Source organism: Aquila chrysaetos, chromosome 3, assembly GCF_900496995.4.
Source record: "Aquila chrysaetos chrysaetos chromosome 3, bAquChr1.4, whole genome shotgun sequence".
NCBI lineage: Eukaryota > Metazoa > Chordata > Aves > Accipitriformes > Accipitridae > Aquila > Aquila chrysaetos.
In genome coordinates, this window is record NC_044006.1 from 19,154,442 (window position 1) to 19,174,867 (window position 20,426).

Below are 20,426 nucleotides of genomic sequence, written 5' to 3' on the forward strand. Positions count from 1 at the left end.
AGTCTCCTCAGAAAAAAATAAATAAAAAGGGGATCTTATCAAAGTGATTTACTTGTGTCAGGATTGGAAGTGGACTGAAAGCAATGGCAGTTCCTACATAGAGAATTATATAATTGAATTACTGCCTTTTAAGTGATTGAAAACAGTAGGCATATCGGTGCTATCTCGAAGAAGATTTTACAAAGAAAAAGACAGATGGCATTGTTTACATTATGTGCTGAATGCCTCTTGAAACTTTTTTTTTCTGAAGCAGAATGTGAAATGCAAAGAATTCTACTTAACCAAAAAGACTATCTATCTCAGACAAGTACAGAATAACTGAATAATGGATTAGACCAATGTTGTCTGAGTGATTTAGGTACCAGTCTGTAAACATATTCCTAACCAAAGAGTTACTAATCTTTAAAGGTCTGAAAAATATATGTGATTCAGGTGATTGCCTGTATTGACTTTATTTCTAGTAAAGGTCTGCTTATAACAACAGACATTACAGCATGTAATAATATTCTGATGCAACAGAAACAATGCAGGCTCTAGTTTCCGTGCAGTGGGCCAAATTAATCTCTAAAACATTGGATCCAATGGCGGTTTGGGGATAAACTCACCCCAATAAATTTACATTTGAATTACCTACAGGGATTTAAAGCTAAATCAAATGCCCACAATTATTGCAGACAAAATTCTTTCCAGATGGGTTTGTAAGCTAGACAGAGAACTCTATTATTCTATATGGTTTTCTTCTTTTAAAGGAAAAAGAGAGGTGACTTCTTAGTGAACCTTGAATCTGCAAAGTTTGAAACCAGGGAACTATGTGGTAGGTTTATTTATTTATTTTTAATGTTGTAATGTTGCAGGTAGTATGCTAAAGGTTTTAGAAGATTAATCTCCTTCATTGGCACAAGAAGCAAAGGTTTTTATGGCAGAGGGAACGGTCTAATGAGGAAACTTGGATCAGGGAAAGCAACTAATTCACAAAAGCAGTTCCTTTTGCACAGCTGGGAATTCATATTCAAAACTGTATATGCTTATCTTGCCTAACCGTGTTGGTGGTTTACGCTATAATCACAACTTGTCTACTAATTTTTCATTTTAGAGGTTGAGGCTGTGATTCACATCATGAGCACAAAGCTTGGAGATTCACACCAGAATTTAGGCACCTGGCCCCCACAGCCTTCAAGCGGACACTCTTCTTTCCATATACAACACATGCTGCATATAAACCTCCAAAACAGACCTACAAAATGCAAAAGGCTGAGCAGAAAACCACCTAAGTGTGCAAAAGGAAACAAAGAAAAACAAGAAGTGGTGTATTTTCTCCACTCATGAAGTATATCTCTGAGTTATCCCACCAAGCACTGTTTCTTCCACCTAGAAAAACAAGAGACAAAGTCTGCACTCAGGCCTCCCCCTGAGAGAAGTGACCTAAGTGATCCACATCCTAGAGAAGTGACCTAAGTTAAGGGATAATTCTTCCTGCACTTTGTGTTTCAAAGGAAAGGGGTGGTGGCCTCTGCACCATGCTCAACTATTTCATGCTCAGAGAACACCACCCGGAGATCAAGTCTTCTTGGGGAACAAAGCCGTTGCAACTCATCTAATCTATGGAAACGTGTGGAGTTTCCCACATAGCTTGGAAAGAGGAGGCCAACCTCCTCCACCCTTTAAAGACAGAGGTGCTTTAGGACTTTTTCCAAAGTAGATGTGTAGGAGGAAGCAAAACTTTAACAACAAGATTTAAGTCACTGTCAAGTCCAGTTCAAAATGCAGGAACAAAGCTGGCAATCTGGAACATGGGTTCCTGCTTATACCCTTTTTTCAGCTGGGGACGAAAGGACTTAAATCTCAAAATCATCCTGAAAATTCTGCTTATGGAAGTGTGAACTGTTTAGAATATCCAGAATATGGTGCTCTGTAGAGTGGACCAATAAAATTTTTAAAGTCCCAGAATTTTATACTATTGCTACTACTACTACTACTACTACTACTACTACTACTACTACTACTACTAAGATGGCAAGATATTAATTTAAACTTCTGGCTTTATAGTTCTGTATGCATCATCTTCAGATATCTCAATGTGGTTCAAAGGATGTATGGAAATAAATCTATAAATTACCATACAATAAACCAATATTTGCCATTTTATGATTCTGCTCAACAAAAAAAAAAATTACCAAGTGAAGAGTATGGTGCTTTTTAAAGCTTTCCTTTAGTATTTTTCAGAGCTGATCCACAGTAAACTGGCTAAAGAACAAAGTGACTCCCAGTTACTCAATGCTCAACTTCTGCACTTCTGTTACTTAGTTTGTGATCAGACACTTGTTATCTAATACTTGGACCTAACAATTTTTACCTTTTAATATATCTTAGAACTCCACAGTTTCTTCTATTAGCAATAAGTTAGCAATAAACTTTGTTTTGAGAGATGACAAGCTGCCAGCTGGAAAAAGGAACAACATCTTCTTTCTGTCAAACTCTTTTGTGTGGTCTACTAACAATTTTCAGCCTTCCAGACTGCTCTTTAACTCACAGATATCTTGTAAATACCCAGAGGAGGGGAAAAAAGCACACATAGGCATAATATATTGCTATGATTAAGCTGTGCTATGTGTACAACTGGATAATAGTAGCAGATGACAGGCTGGAGAAGGGCAAGTTAGGGGCTGAAGCTGTTCAAGAAAAAGAAGAAGGAACCACATGCCAAATGGAGTGGAAAAAACTAAGCTCATATTGGCTAGCACACCCACAGAGAAGATGCTGAGGCAGGACAAGTGTGAGGAGAGGTAAAAGGGAAAGGGGCTCAGGCTGATCCCAATGATCTGCAATCTCACAGAAGCACACCTTGAGCCCAGCCCTGTCAATAAACCTCTGTTTATGAACGAAGCACTTCTCTCCTTTGTGCAAGAAATAAAACAGTGAATTTTGAACCAGGAATTGAAGGAAGCACAGGGTTGGGAGAATTTATCAATTAGCAAGGGTTTAGGGTGCACAGGGAGCATCTTGCCATTTGGCAGGTTTTAACGTCTTGACTGAAGATTTCACTCTTGTCCCTGCTGGCATCTGATTCCAAAACTAAACTTCCAGCTAGGGATGCTTTATGTCTTGCAGCTACAAGCTGAGTCTTTGGCCTTATTTAGTTAACAGTGCCCTGTATGTACAAAGTAGTCTCAGAGGATCAAAAGTAGATAGGAAAATCCTGATGTAGCCAACAAACAATTCACTAACACTTTATGGACTAAACCCAAGATCTTGCCATGGATATGAACTGGGAGATGGCAGAAAACAGAGCTGACTTGGGAAGCAGTTGAGGAGTGAGGCCCTGCGTGAGGATGCTCACTTCCTTTTGCTGTCAACCCAGATTACAGAAATTCTCTCAGGAGACGGTAAAGTCCCAGATTACCCTGAGCAGGATCTTTAATCAAGATGAAAAGAACAGTGCTTCTTTGTAGGTAGAAGCAGGCATCTCTTTGATGCTTCTTCTTGTCATTTTTTCTGCTCCTTTTGCTATTACTCTGCTTCAGCTGTGCATTCACAGCAGCCTGGTGATCACCCTGACCCTGATTCTGAAGCGCATGACCACGAGCGCTGGTGATATGGAAGGGGGCTCACCTGGCCACAACGCACTGTCAACACTGATGCTGATACATGCCAGCATGCACCTGAAGCTATGGATTTCCCTGAATTTGGCAGAGAGTGCACCCAGGGGATGGAGATGGGAAGCCTACCTTCTCCCTTTGGGATGAAGGGGCAATATATTTGGTTTTGGTAGAAAGTGTTAGAAAAGCTAATTCAGAACTAGCTTGCTGGAGCCAGGCCTGGGTTAGTATCCATCTTAGAACTATAGTATGGCTCCAAAGAGGATGGACTTGATGTAATAGGCAGGCACCCATTCCACTGGGAGCCAGATTCAACCTCCTTTGAAGACAACGTGCAAAAGCCAGACTGCAGTGAGAAAGAACAGCTGGCAGAGCCAGGCGCTCTGAACTCATTATCTTCTGCAGAAGTTACTGTCTCAGGAATGGCTGCAAGAGGCACAAATTTCAGAGTGGAGTTGAGCAACCTGTTAAGTGTTTTCTCTTTTTCCCCTTACCATCCAAGTGCTAGTTGAGAAAAAAGGTAAGGTTATCCTCAGAATCCGCACCCTATTCCTGGTGGCATGAGGTTTTTTTCTTACGTTTTTTGTCTTTTTCTTTACAAGACAAATGCAATGTTAATAAAAAAAAAGCTAGCATAAGGAAAATAATAAAATAATAAAACTGACAACCATGTTTGGTTGGCCTTTCAGTTCAACACACAAAAAAAATACAGAACAGGATATAAAGTGTATGAATTATCAGTTTGCAGCCTGAATGACTTCTTTAGTTCTGCATTTCAAAGGTTTCCTTTTTTTGTAGCTGCCAGTTAGTATGTTTGGAAGAAAGCCCAGATAACAGAAGACATCAGAAGTGAGGTGAGGTGAAGACAGATGGAATAAATGGGCTGAGAAGGCACAAAAATAAACTTGTCGGAAGTTGCAGTGTAGTAGAACTTTTTTTTTAAGGGAAAAGATGACTAATTTGTCCAAGACGCAAGTGCTAAAAACAAGTCTGTAAAAAAACCCAAAACAACAAAAAAACCCAACCCCCTCCCCCAAAAAAACCCCAACAACAAACCCAACACAGCAGGAGGAACAAATACATTTCCATAACAGCAGCTAAGAATGAACAATAAACACTGTCAGAACCACTGTTCAGATATCACTTAGCCTTCATGTTCCTGTGGCTTTTAGTTGCTATTTTACACATGCACAAACATACAGACATATTAATTTGCTACATATAGTTGCTCTTATACTGATAGATGAATATTACAGGCTGACCATAGGAACTTAATTCAGCTCTGACATGGTACGAACCAAATCCTTGACCAGAACAAAGTAGCTCCATTCCACTGCTTAGACTAAAACTGAACCACTTCTGACCAGGGAAGAACCAGGGCCCATCAGACTACATTGGCTCATGTGAGCTGAAGTTTAATTTGGCCCAAAAGCTAATAGAGAGCCACCAAACACTTTCACACGAAGTCAAAACTACAGGGCAAGTCCTGGATGGATGCAATACTCTGAGAATACATATGATTTTAAGAAAGAAGGGAAACAAGAATTAAATTCTGAAAAACTAAGTTTTGATGATTGCAGAAGAAAGAACAAGTGTGTCTCTAAAGTGGTGTTTACTGGCACCCTGATGGCCATTCTGGAAGAGCTTTAATATGCATGGAGGTGACGTAGCCTGGCTGAAGCCATGACATAGGAAAAGTAATGACACTTACGAAGAAGGAGCATGAGGTTATTAAATATACCCACTCCACTCCTCTCAACTGCAAATAAAAATAAGAAAAACAGCTATCTTTATACAGGGAATGAAAAAAAAAAAAAGATAAAATTACATTTCTCTGACTTGGAAAAAAGCACACACTTGCAATGTTATGTCAAAGCTCTTTGTATCTTTTTTCACCAACTATAGTGACACACTTAACTCTTAACATAGCCAACCCCACAGAGCTCCACTTCACCCAGTGACTGCAACCATTTCTTTCTGATTGCCAGGCAGAGGATGAGAGGTGAGGACAGAGCAGTACCGTGAAACTACTGGAAAGTCACTGGAAAACTTCCTTGGGGGTGGAAACCGTGGGTCTGATCTGACATCATCCTTTCCCCTTATGCATGCACTACACCTGCATGAGGTGAGTGGAAAACACTAGCAAAATAAAACATTTTTATACCCTTTTGCACAAGTAAAAAGATAGATAACATAATACCTAAGTGGAAAATGAGCCAGGGTATGAGTGCTTAAAAGCTTGGGAACTGAAGAGGTTTCAGCCGGCATGGAGGGCTTTCTGCTGGGGAAAAGGAACAGTTGCCTGGCTAACAGTAAGCTGAGGCAGATGAACCAGGTTTGAAGGGATTGCTTCAGGTGTCTAAATGTAGGCAGGTAGTACTTTCTACATGTCCTAAGACATCCAAGCCATCTGCAGTGGTCTGGAAGGGATGATGCAGAAAATACAGACAATCCATCTACCCCTCTGGAGTAGCAGCTGGAGGCTGGAGTAACCTCAGCACATCTGGGATGGCACCAGATACCAGGCATTTAGGCACCAGTGTCCCTGGTGTTTCTCCCTAAATTCAGGACTTCACTTCTTCCAACCTAAACATCGGAGATGATCTCCAATGGCTGGTTGCTGACATACGCGGACTGAGAACTAGCTGAAGATAAAGGATCAGCTGGGGAGTTTGACTTGTTGGAGCATTATGACAAAGCTCTACTTAACCATGGACATAGGAGTAGGTCATAGTGAGTATATATTTCTGGCTGTTGGTAGGTGGCTTTCAAGAGTCAGGGAAGTTCTTCTAGACCAGCAATAAGCAGTGGAGATAGGGAGGAAGGCAGCTCTGTGGGGTGAGCTGGGAAGGGATGGAAGAGAGGACTGCTGCGGACAGCATATCATTAAGCACATGGCTTTGACTACTACTTCAACAGGGCATTGCCCATATCCGGGCATTCGCATCCATTTCACTTACAGCCTTGTCAGCCAGTACAATGTATTTCCACATCTCAGACATGAAGTTCCTCAGGGGAAAATTCAGAATCTGATTACCATGCAAATCCAGCTAGGATGCTGGGATGCAGCTCTCTTGCTTCTCCCATCCCCCAATCCTTCCTTTCTCTGCCTAAAAATTACTTGGGTGTGCAGCTGTACTTTTCCATATTGCCTCTTGAAGTATGTATCTACCTCTCAGAAGCATTATTGGACTTTGCAGATGGGTATACTTGCTTTGTTCTCTTTAATAGTTGTAAGTCCACACCCTGAACTTGCCTATCGCATACTGGATCGAACAGACAAGCAATGTTGAAATCATGATTATGATCTGTCGATTCTTGTTTGATGATTATTTTACAATTCAGTAGTTCTGTGGACTCACAGTCTTGAAACGATCACCTTTTTCATTGGATTGTTTGCATGATATTTAATTGTGATGGTTTTATTTATTTACCTATTTTTAAAAGACTAATACTTTACAACAACTCAAAAGATAAATTCAGGCTCAGGATAAAAAAAGTAATCTGTTGGGTTCTGATTTTGCATCCTTTATGGCTCTGGCAGTTTTTTCTTAAGGAGAAGCATAAAGATATTCCCTTAAAGCCTACCTCCACAGAGTGAATTGCTCATTATAAAACCTGCATTAGTCTTTTTCACGAAGGTTACCATTAAAAAAGGTCACGCTCATCCACATTACTGCATTACACATCCCACAGTCAACTCCACAGTATGTTAAGCTCCACATTCTGACAATTGCTGCTAAATGTTCAGTTTTTCAATCGCAACCACTGTGGGAGCCTTTATATAATAGAGGAAATGTAAATACCACGTAAAAAGATCAAAAGCTGAATCAGCAACTTATCTAGATCACAGTAGCCCCAGAAAAAGTCTGCCCCATTGCCATAAATAGATTACCACAAGTAATGTATGGAAAGAGTTGATTATGGAAGGAATCTCACATCCTACTGAAAATTCGATGTATACCAAACTTACCAAAGATTTTTTTAATGGTTAAAAGCTTTGCATATACAGCTATGAGTACAAGAAAACCATTGTAAGGTATTTAGACAGGAATAAAAGAAAATACAGGCACTTCAATAGCTTTGCTGTTGCCTACCTCCCACCTTTTTGCACATTTTGCTACCTTTACATATATTATTTTAACTCCATCACATATAATGCAAACAGATTTAATCCTAAAGGCATTTGCAGCTTGAATTTCCTACATAAGGATCGTAAATCTAGAATGGGAAGCCTGAAATCATTAAAGTCACATATTTATAAAATCATATTCAATTAGATTAAAAAAGTGCAATTTCTGTCATCATGTCATAAAAAGATGTGTTTTTCTCTCAGATCTACTATAAAGAAAAGCTCCCTATATTGTTACAGATAGAGGCTGTTTTCAATCAGTTACAAGGAGCAATCCAATTACTGGATGGTTTAGTGCAGTAACTGACTCCAGACTAATTTAATTTCTTTAGGTCTCTAAAGATCAATTGATCTGATTTGTTTCCCTCCCCGAAGGCTGTTTAGGAAAAAGCAGGCTTAAATACCTGGAAATGAAATACAAAGCTCTGTACACTTTCACACTACTTAGGTCATTCGGAAGAGCTGGAACTCGCGATAAATGAGTGCTCTCTTGGCCCTAACATCACAGGATTTTTTACAGGAGACCATTAAGATCACCCCACAGCACTGCAGATCATGCATGCATGTGCTGCATGCAGGCCTGCTTAGGAAGCAGTGCATGGAAGGTATTTTTCACAGCTTCTAGATAACTATTCAATTTTCAAGAGCTATGCAAACATGCATTTTGCCTGCGTAGTCTTTTCCCTGGCAAATAAATATTTTTCTCAGACGGTGATCTTAACTAAGTTTCCAACTAGACTGAGCAAGAGTCATGCTGTACTATTTAATGTATCACCTACATGTTGTAAGGCTTGTCGCGATGGACACCAAGCAAGAAATTCTTCCTGTTGTCGTATCTTACTTTGCTATTTCTTTTGCTTTATATCAGATTTCTTTAAGCAATTTTGCTGGTGCTAAGATGAAATCTATAGAACCAGTGGGTACTTAGAGAATGACATTCTCATCTGCCTGAATATGTTAATGCTGGAACTGAATAAAACCCTTGGTATTTCTGGACCATATCAGATAACTTAGGAAATTCTCAAACAGCCTCTTACCAGCCCTCTTGCGTGTCACACTCTTACTATCTCAGTACTTGATGTGTTGTGCAGCAGATTTTGGTTTTTTTAAATACCATTGTTCCCTAATCAGGGCTAAGCTTTCCAATCTAAGTCAAAACAAGTCCTTAAGCAAACCTGGACTCTCAAATCCAGAGTTTTAATGTCATTTCAATACTTTTCACTTTCTGTTTCTTGCATTTATTGTAAGTTTCACATTTGGCTACCTTATCTTTCATGGCAATGTTTGTGCCTAGGCTAGGCTGCCTGTCTCAGGCTCTGTTCTTACACTTATCAATAAACAAAAGGGCACTGCGGTTTATGCTCAGCATTTCTGACTCCATGCCATGTGCTGTTATAATAAGATGTCCTCTGGAAAAATTCCCTTCATATCCAGCACCACAATAGTCAGTTCATCTGCACCGAGGTAACTAAGTTTTTCTCCCAGCTTATCTATTCAGACTCTCTCAGCCCTTGCAAAGCTGTGTCATTAGATGTCACCTGTCTGTAAAACAAGGAAACTGAAAGGTGAAAATCAAAGTCTCTTCTCTTCCTACAGGTTCTTTCTGGACTATTTATTGCATACAAACCTGAGCTTTGGATGTTGTTTACCTGTCTGTCAATTTGGCCATTCAGTTCAACACCAAAAAAAATACAGAACAGGATATAAAGTGTATGAATTCTCAGTTTGCAGCCTGAATGACTTCTGTCATTCTGTCAGTCTGTCAATACAGCAGGTTATGCTACTTTAAGTAAATCTGCTTTGTGGTTTAGTTTTCCATTTTCAATGAAGGCTTTCACTTAGGAAGCAATTTTTAACAACTTTGCAAGTGTGCACTGCAGTCCACAAGCTTGCTGTCCCAATTACTGTTCTTTTACCCAATTACTCAAAGGATCACTAATGATCCAGTCACTAGTAAGGTATAAAATATATCACTATTTCCCATCCATGGACCTGCTTAGATTGATGTACTTTTGAAATGCTGTAAAGGCTTTCTCTAGCTGTATGGACATGACTTCATTGAGCAGTTTGTCCCCTATATGCACCCGTGAAAGATGATTCACAGATACATCTGGATATCCCCACACAGGAGCTTGGAGGGTTTTGGCCTCTCCAAACTTTCTTTCATAATTGTGTGCTCATAGGAAAATTTGGATGTGCTATATCCATCTCCATCAAGTTCTCTTCCAGCCTAAAGGATGCAGGCAGCTTAATTTGCTTCATTTGCCAAACTATTTGACACGATATCATAAAAATGTGACACGCTGGAGAGCTACCAAGAGATTGAAGTTTATTTCCTACTCAACTGCAGGTTAATGCTTCTGTCCCTATGGCAGCAGTTGCTTATAATGACCTGTACACACACAAAACTCAACAGTTTCCAGATAAAGTTTTCCCCTGATGCAGCCTGCAGTACAATTTTGGTGAAACAAAAATGGCATCTTTGTCGTCAGAGGGAGTTATGGGATTCGTCCTGATGGCAATAATTGCTGACTTCAGTGTCTGGGACTGCTGAAGTGTATTTTGGGAAGCTCCCCTCCTCTCTTTTCCACTGTGTGGAGCAGTGGGGAGCTATAATGTTTTTCACAGGACCACTGCCCTTGTTTCCCATTGACCCAATTCACAGCCCTCAATAGGATTAAATGGCATGATAAGAAAAAAGCTTTTCATTCTGAAGTTGTAAAACCAACCCTCTCCCCGCTTTAAGAAGCCCCCTCAGGAAGATGAATATATCAGCCCCAACTGGAACAGATGTCAAAACTCAAAACAGCTCTTTCTTCATAAAGTTTATAAGTATTTTTAAAGGAGGTGGAGGAGGCTTACTATATGCAACAAGATAACGTTAAAATGCACAGCTTCTCAGGAGTTGAAAGGATGCTTTTCCTACAAACTCTCTCTTCTCTTTATCTTATCTGCATGGAAAGTAAACAGAAAGTCCCCATTACCTCTCGATATCAGTGAGTCTGGAAGAGTCCCGGAATCCTTTAGCAAAAGGGTTGCTGTCAATTTTCAACTTGGTTATCTGGAAACACAGAAAGAGCAATGCAACATGAATACAGTGTTAAGGTATTGCAGCACACAAAGTGTTAACCAATCCATCCTCCTGACTTCACTGCTAATTTTATCCATGCTCCTTGTGTGTGTGCGTGTGTGCGTGCTACTCTTGAGATGCTGCAAAGCTGGCGAGACAAACCACGGTGTAATACACATATGGCAATGCAAAGACTGAAGGGCACAGTGGGCTCAGCCTTCATGTCACCCAAAGCAGGAGGAACCCACCCACGTACAGCATTACTGCTTCCAAATACTTTAACAGCATGAATCAGGTTGCCTTTTCCACGAGCAACGCACAGCACCCTGCTAACATCTGAGCCTCGTAAGTGGAGCTGCACATCACCTAATATGAGCCCAAACTAGGAGCCACTGCCTGCAGACCTGAAGAGTGCTTCAGTTCAGCCCCCCCCCCCCCCCCTTTTTTTTTTTTAACTGGGATGAATATGTTCTCAGCCAGACTTACCAGCCATCACATAGGGGCAGTTTAACTGTTTTTCCATGGAAAGAGGCTGAGGAAGGGAAGGAGGGAGGAAAAATATGGGGAGAACTCAGATTTAAAGTGACAGAGCCTGGGTAAATGGAGTAACCCCATTAAAACCATCACAGTCCTGGAAAACCAGAGATCTTAGAAAACTCTCCTCCCTTCTTCAAATGCAGCTACAAACGTGCCCAGTGCATCCTGTCAGCCTTTCCATTCTGCCAGAGTAACCTGCTGATCAGGAGTCCCTCTGCCCCAATGCATCAGGGCTCCCCTTAACTTTGCAGTGAAAATTCTCAGGCATAGGTGGTGGCTTCCACTGTGGTTTTTTGGGAGCAGGAAGAAAATACACCATTGCCCTTGTGAAATTTTCTAGCTGTCCAACCAAATGAGATTTGGTGAATAAAACCTGAAACGTCATTGTAACATTCAGATTTTCCAGCCATACTTCTTCCAAGGATTAAAAATAAAACTGTAAGTGGGAGTTAGAGCTTGACAAGGGACAACACAGGACCTGTCCTGCAAGGCAGTGAATGCCACCAACTCTAGCTGAAGCCCATGAAAATCAACAGCTCTCAGCGTTTCATACTGAGTGGCTACGTCAGCCTGGCTTTCCTCAAAAAAAGCGTGTATTGAAGAGGCCTCAATCTCATTTGTAATAGCTGGCCCTCGAGACTCAGAAAGAAAAGGGATCTTTTCCAAATCCTCAAACAATCAAATGCTCTCATCAAACAAAGGTATTTCAAAATGGGGTGGCTTCTCCTCCAAAATTAAAAGAGGACAACTTTTCGTTCTGAGAAAGAGGTCTTCTGGGAGGGAAACACAGAGAGGGAGGGACAGGCTTACAAAGACAAAACCTGAGTATTTAATTACTGGTCTGCAGTATATGAACAATGTGCTGAGTGGCTGCTCCTGTCACTGCCACCCGCCTGCTCTGCCAATCTTGAGAAACTCGCTGCACCCCGGGGCTGCTGCCTTCCCTGCCCGGCGTTTTGGGTCCATACAGGGAAGGGGGAGACCTCTCTAGGGAAGGTCCTTGCTCTGAGGCACTACATAGGAGGTGCTGCAACTCCCTGGTTGTTCCTGTGGGCTAGTCAAACAGCATGGGACCTCAGTGCTGGCTGATGGTTTGAGGCTGTCTCCTCACACAGGTAGAACTGGTGGAAACTAGCCTGAACGCTAGCCTTGTCACAGGACCTTGCAACAGCTCAGCAAGGTAGTTACAGTCTCATTCTACTCCCAAGGTATCCGTAAGCCCTTGACTCACAGTGGTGTTAGAAGGAGTGGCAGGTTAGTGCCTCATGTACAGTGAACATTTTTATGGCAGCATTCTGAAAACTACCTTGAAAAAAGACAAGCTCTAACTAGTTCCATTGACTTAGATCACCAACACACCGAGCCAACTGCACTGCAGAATAATACGGATGTCGATTCATCTCTCGAGCATATTTTCACCAATCAAACTTCCATTTTCCTAATATTAAAGATTTGGTATGACATCACAAGAGAAACTTTTTTTATCCACCGAAGCCAGATGAGACTCACAATCATTTATGGCCATATTTTTCCTGAGAGACTGTCTTACAAACAATCAGAGAACATCTGCTAGAAAGCATCTTAAAATGAAACCTGACCTACAATTCAACTCTGTGGCAGTGGTTTGACTGTTTGAATAAATGCATGCCCTTTAAATCTTAAATTATGAGATAGTTTGTTGAAAGTGTAATGTATTTAGCTTTTATCTAATAACCTCCAGAAATGTAATCAATCCCTCCTTAAAACAGTTCCAAAAGAAATGGCAAAAACGAAAAAAGGCTCCATTTTCATTAGTCATAAATAAAATGACAGCATCAACCTCTAGGGGTTCCGGAGATGTTCCATTGAGAAATTTTCCAGGACTCAGTGTATGTGCTTTGGGAAGGTTAGTTTAGAAACATCTCTGGTGTAAATATCATCGGTAAACACAAATCCATCTTACAGAAATAAATTCCAGGTTTAGCTGGTTTTGTGCCTGTTACTATTTTGCTGGTTTCTACAGAAAGTTACGTGGAAAAATCTAACCACCTGTCCGAACATTGTATTCTTGAGAGTGCCAGGTACTGAATGTATTTTCTGCAGCATTCAGAGATACAAACCTGAGTTTCAAATTCATACATTCTGATATTAAAGCCCTAAAGTGGGATGTGGGGTCTGTCATAAGGACTGACATAATACTACCAGTATTATCTTCACAGCTTCCTTGGCTGCCTATGCAGTAGTTTCATTTTATTCACAGCATTTAGAAATTAGTTACTTTTGCTTCATATTAAGAAATGCAGACTTCTTTAAATAATCCAGCAGGTACATTGACTCTGTGATGCTGCCTGCCCACATGTTTGGACAGTACTTGTATTTTCTTAACTTGAGGGAATTAGGGAGGGAAAGAGGTATTTTTTTGAAGCACCATAGTCATTAAGCCCTTAAAGCACACTCTGAGTCACACTGAAGCCAACAACGTATTTCCACTGACTTAAATATTAAAGCCCTATCCACTGTCAAGCAGAGCCTCTGCTCTCTGTTTGTTTATATACTTCCTAAAATTACTCATTAGCAATCCATTGTTATGATTTCCTCCATTTTGTATATATTATTCACTGGCATGCAAATTGAAATTCGAACATCTGGATGTAATCTGGGCAGCCTCTGAAAAGCGTATCTCTGAGTGATTTCCCTTACGTTTGAGCCTTACAGCTTAATTAGTCAACTTTTTAAGCCCATGAAATCATCATGTGCAAACCAGAGTGTCTCTCAGCTAACAGCTTGTGGAGTGAAAGATCACGGGCAAGAACGAACAGCTCCTTAATGAGCTATAATTAGAAAAGCACTGAATGACAATATGCAAACAGCTTTGTATAGACAGAAGGGAAGACAAATGAAAGCCTCTTTCATGCCATCTTTACTCCCATGCATAATCCTTATGGCTCTTTGAAGTTAGTAGTACTATCCATATACATAAGAATTACTCCTGAATATGGATTAGATTGGGCATGGTCACTACAGACATTGGCATGGAAAGGTAGGTTATATCAGAAAGTTTCCTAGTTTAGATTGAGGAAAAGAAAGTTTTCAGCAGGGTGGAATTTAGTTCAATCTGTGGAAATTAGCTACTGTACTCACCAGTTGATTCTGGTAGGCGGTAACAGCAGTAAAAACTGTCTCTGGAAAGATAAATGTCCTGAACTCTTCTGATTTCAGATTCAGCAAAGAAGCCGTGTGATCCTTCTTCTTAATAATGTGGACCCTTGGCTGGTACTTGTGCATGGAGTTCAAAATGATCTGCAAGAAAGAGTGACAAGGCACTGTCCTGAGATGGAGGTTAACAGGACCCTCGAAGGCTATAAAACCGTAGGGGGTTGGGGGGAAGATCTAATTAACACTGCAGGGGAGATATCTGAGAGCTAACTAGCCAGGGGCTGATTTTCAGAGCAAACTCTCCAGCTCCTTCAGGCAGTTCCAGACAATGAAGGTGGAAAAGCAAGCATCACAGGAGCTAGTTTCCTCTCCCTCCTACACAAATGGTGAGCACATGCTTTTTGAAGCATAAATACCTGTTCCTGCAGGTGAGGTGTTTTACATAAGAATTTGTTATTGCTAGCGTGCACCCCAGTTTGCAGGTGTCAGCTGCAAATGTAAATATGTAACGCTTGAAAGCTCATGACCAAGAATCCACACTTGCAAAAATGTGCAGGTGCAGAATGAAAACAGCCAGGAACCCCTCAAAAAAACCCAGAAAAAAATAAAACCCAACCAAAAAACCACCACCACTGGCAGCACAAACCAGCTGACCAAAAACAAAACTCCCCAGATCCTTCTACTGTGGCAAACCTTTAAAGCAAACTACTTTGTAGATGCTCTTCACCACAGACTACCAAAAATTAGGGCAAGGAGAGAAACCAGTACAGAACCCTCAGATAACCAGGGTTTGCTATTTTATCCTCCTTAATAATTGTTTGCAAGCTCCCCAAACAGTTCTAAACCTAATGTACCAACTAACCAATTTCAACGTTCACTGGAGTCAAACCAAGAGTCCCATTTGCTTCAGTTACCACTGGCTGGAGGCTTGTTTGGCTGTCTCTAACCACAGTATTACAATATAAGAATTAAATACAGAGCTCGGCTCGCACCAGTCCTTGTTTTGGATATAATCACAGTCACAAGACAAAATTGGCAATGGTGTGGGTGGTTCTATTTTGCAGGGGCCATAACGACGTTACAGTCAGCTCTGTACATCTGGAATAGCTAATGTGCATTCCTCAGGAAGCGTTAACTTCAGCTGAAACACAGCAGAAGTGGTGCAGTGTTTCATGCTAACTCAGTCAAGGAGAAAGGTTGCACGTCGCATTGGAGTGGAGAGCTTAGAGACAGCTTTGTCATGGCTAAAATTTCCATCAGCGTTTTCTTCGCTGCTCCTTCGGGTCCAAACATTGCTAAGACTCGCACTGTGACTTTGTGGGTGGCATACAGCAACAAGAAACAGTGATGGGGAACCATCGTCCTGAAAGTGTTGCATGTCTGCTTTTACTAGCTCATGTCCTTTCTCAAATCACTTCACCATTTTATGTGCGCAGACACACAATGGCCATTGACCTTGCGTTTAACATCCTTAGCACTTTTCCCTCTCTTTGTAAAATTTTGTCCTACCATCCTAGTCACTTGGGCTGCTCTAAGCAGCTGGAAAAGACATTTTAAAGGACGGTGCGTGGATGGTGATGAGCTTAGTGAAGGGTTGGCCCACAGAGCTCGGCGCTTCCCATTGCCTTTCATGGCCGCAATATCCACACCAAGGCATTACATCTGAGCAGCAGCCAAGCAGGAGGAGGAAAAAGCCGTGACAGAGCAGCTCCCACACATGCCCTTTCCTTTCACTCCTCTATGAATGCAAACTGTAATAAAGAAACTCCATTTCTCAAACAAGACCGCGTAATCCTTTATGAAAGTTTCCCGAAACCAAAAGTGCACATGGATGACATCCCCTGCCACGATGCTCTACACTACACATTCCCACCAGAGGCAAGTCGGGTCATTCAGCTACAAAACAAGTACCGAATGTAGTCAGGAGGTCACAAAAGACCCAAGGCCAAAGTTAAGGCCACTATTTCCTTTTCGTGTGGGTGTGTGTATGTAGTGCTCCATCTGCATCCCCGCACAGGCTGCCAACGTTGCAATACTCACTGATACTAAAGTCTGCAGGATGCTGCACAAAGGTACCCCTTAATATCCATGCAACTTCTTACATTAGGACCATCGAAACAGCCTAAAGGAGTTACATATACAGGGTGCATCTCTGAAGTAGCCCCTGAGAGTGGTCTCACAGTCCAAGCAGTCCCCTACCTGCACGGTGTAGCTATCAGAAAATCCCTGATGCCAGCTCTGCAATACTCATGCTGGTGTGCCCCAAGGGAAACATCAGGTGCACATATACTTACAGCAGCCCCCTGGCACACGCTTACCGGCAGTACAGCATGGTCACAGGCCCCCAGCCATCCTTTGTGCTGACAGCCTGCAGCAGGGGAGATGACCAGGATCCGTCCTTATGGGATCCTGTTTGCTGTAAGGTCAGGCAGGTTTCTAGGCATCTGGCTCCCACTGGCTACAGACTGGTCACCAGAGGCAATCTGGATGCCAGCTGCAAAACCCTTGAGGTGGCTTTAAATTCAGGAACTATGCTGTGAATGCGGCTTCCATATTCACCGAAGAAGAGCGTTACCAGGCAAAGTTTGCTTTCTAAAAGCAGGGAGGTTCCTAACTTCTGCCAGGTTGACTTTAAATAAAACCCTGGGCATAACTCCTTGTGGCTGTTCTGAAACCCCTGCTTTCACAGTTACTTGTTGGCCACATTCACACCTTTGTGTTTGCTTTTGCAAACTTTCATGTGTTTGAGTTTTGCTGTCATAAATGCCAGAAAAGCAATTACGATAATGTATACAGTCATGGTTCACCTCACCATAAACCAGAAATTATGCCACCCCAACTAAATGCAACCGAAAGTCCTAAAAGAAGCAGTCTGTGTGAAATCTGGAAAAAAAATCACGTTCATAAATGTTCCATGACCAGAAAAATGGGAATTACTTGCTCAGCTGTAAAAATCCAGAGACAGGAGCCATTTCCTTCCTCTGGTAAGGAGATCTGAAAGTGTTTCCATGGAGCAAGCCGTATGTCATGCACACAGAGATAAGACTCCTGCTTGATGCTTGGGGAGAATATGTACATAGCTATGGGGTTATGCATGCTGTTGAAGATACACAAGCAGAGATGCTTGCCAACTCCAAAAGTCTCGGAATAAGAGAAAACAAACAAATGCTAGCACAAACAAATGCCTCTCTTCTCTTCAGATTCCTTTTCAGGAAATGAACCACCCTACAAATAAAATACCACAGTTATCTTAACAACCAAAACTGTCTCCTGGAGGATGGAGAAAGCAAGCAACTAGAACAAACTGGAATCAGGTTGGATCCAGCTTCTCTACCTATAACTAGTACTTAAAGGCGTCTTTTAGATCATTAAAACTTCCTTGGGAACCAACATGCCTTATCAAACATAATTGAGATTTTAGCAGGTCAATTAAAAACTTTTTTTTTCAGTGAGAAAGGGCTCTTTCAAACTGAAGGGAGAGGTTTCAGGAAGCATTTCGATTCTCCCCTTCTCTTAGTACACAAGAGCTCAGAAATGCCGTTGACCATGGCACAGTGACTCCTCCTTAAAGGCTCCAGAGAATTACTTTCTTTCTTAATTCTACTGAGCATCCAATGATGGTATTTACATAGCTTCAATAAGGCAGCACATAAAACCTGACACCCTAATTTGGAACATAAAACCCCACAAAATATTAAAAAAGGGAGTGCTCCACGAAGGCGTAAACACCTGCCATGCAAATCTCAACATGGGATCAAGCCTTCGGGGCTTATTCTTAACTGAACATGCAAAATTTTCCATCGACTTCAGCTGTCCAAAGCTTTCACGTACAGAATGGGATCCACCTCTGCTGCTTCGTGGAAAGTTAACTGGGAGGCTGTATCTCAAACGCTACAGATCATTTTCTCCCACTGCCTGTATTTGAGACAATTACGTCTTCTTGCTCTGTCACATGTCTCTGTTCCCGACAGCTTCTCAGACCTACTTCAGTTTTATACTCGTCTGGGCTTCTGGGAACTGCACCGCTCCTAACTAGTTTGCAATATACTGCTGCGAGCCCTTTATTAGAGGCACACATGGCCCCTGTTATGATGAAAAATGCTTCTTTTTAAATGCTCACATATACTGCTCTATCATCACTCAGTGATAGAGCCCACAAATCTTCAGCTTTGCCCTTCTACACATTATGAAATAAAAGAGAGAAGGAAAAAAAAGAAGACGTTCTCTGCTAGCCAGGAGAAGAACAACGGTGGGAACCAGATTCAAGAAAAAATATACCCACAGACAGATCTTTACAAAGAACCACACAGAGGCATCTATCTGGGCTTTCTTTCATTTTCTGTTTTTTTAAACTACTTTTGTTGTTGTTTCTGGGATGTATTTTAAATGATCATGGCTGTGGTTCAATTCTTAGGTCTTGAAATGAGTAAAAATTCTCTTGCGGACGAGAAGCATTTGCAGAGAACACAGGTCAGACAAACGGCCACTGTCTCACACAGTCCGAACACGCAATAAATACCACACTAGGGGAGGGATTTCTGACACCGTGTATGCCACAATTGTTCAGCTTTACAGGTTAGTTACCCCGACGTGCTTGTGCTTCAGCGTTCAAAATCACTTTTCTCTTCCTGACACCTCATTTACTAACACTGCCTTTACACTCACTCTTCTTAACTGCCTCGTTCTCAGCCAACAACCCTTTCAGATCCATCCCCTTGCTCCTTCATCCTTCCCCTGGAGACTCACCGAGTCCAGAGACAATGCTTTTAGCTCTTCCTTTGCAATCTGGAGGCACTACCAAGCCATTCCTGCACTTTACGGCCACTTTTGGGGAAGGGCACAGGACAGACAACACTTTTTCTTACCACCTACCATTAGACAGTCAGGTAGCTAAAGGGGTTGCCCCCACTGATGGAGCATAGTGGGAGCCCATGGCCAGCAGCTCTGCGTCCTATTTACCAGCTTCCAGCTGCAGGGCTTGTGACAACAAACTGGTACTGATTAGGGCGGGGACCTGTTTCCTTTAGAGGCCCAAGCCCACCCTGTGGCACCTTAACTTGCAGATAGCCTACAGTTATTTCAAGGGCAGCTGAAGCACACTTATTTTTATAATTCAACAGCCATTGTTTTGGTGTCGCACCAGTATTTTCTGCTGACTCTGTGCCCATGCTGCGTTGAGTCTGGGAGTAAAAGAGCCCCTATTGAAGGACCCAACCCCAAGAGGTTGCCTGTAATGAGAGGGAGCTTCCAAGCACACATGGAAAAGCATGTGAGCTTGCTAAACAGTGCACGTGGCAGAGCGTACACTGCCATGTCACAGCAAAATGTGGGCAGAAGCATGACAAAAAGCTCCCCTCCTTCCCTTCTCTCCCATACTTTGATGCTCCACTCCACCCTGAACTTCTCCCCAGTGGATGTTCTGCCTCTGATGGCCATAGGAGCATAATTTGAACACTTGTGTTGACCTGGGCTCTACCTTATGAAAAGTGAAAAAAACTCATTTCTGAAGTCACCTGTTTCTCGTCAACAGAGATTAGAACCCAACACATTAAAGCTTCACATAGCATCTTCCTCCACTGTGGTACGAAGGGCCGGCCAAGAAAGGTGTAACGTGGGGGCCACGGCAGACTTTCCCCGTCGCAGCCTCTCTCCCGCAACCTTAGCCCTATGGCACAAGTGAGCAATTCCTTTACTCTTTCCCACCAGGAGAGCTACTCACGTGGCCGTGCTGATCCAGCTCGTTGTTGGTGAGTTTGACTTTTTCGAAGGACACCATCTGCTTCAGCAGTTGCTCTCCCGTGAATGGGGAGTCAGGGTGCACGTACAACCTAAAAAAGACAGGGAAAAGGCCTGCTCATAAAAAAAATCTCACCTCTCAGCTTGCGCATGGGCACCACATCCATATGTAATTAAAAAGCCCATAATATCTTGCTTTTGGGGTATGCGGTGGTTTCAC

General features: G+C 42.0%; 1 protein-coding gene across 3 annotated transcripts in view; it reads right to left on the reverse strand.

Annotated features, from left to right (window-relative positions):
* TBX20 (T-box transcription factor 20) overlaps positions 1–20,426 on the reverse strand; it is a 47,344-nt gene that overhangs the window by 17,640 nt on the left and 9,278 nt on the right. For all 3 annotated transcript variants that reach the window (XM_030010290.2, XM_030010288.2, XM_030010289.2), the window contains exons 4-6: positions 20,190–20,298; positions 14,456–14,614; positions 10,713–10,789 (exon numbers count right to left, since the gene is read on the reverse strand). In XM_030010290.2, coding sequence (XP_029866150.1) covers positions 10,713–10,789; positions 14,456–14,614; positions 20,190–20,298 — 345 coding nt within the window. The remainder of the gene's footprint in view (positions 1–10,712; positions 10,790–14,455; positions 14,615–20,189; positions 20,299–20,426) is intronic.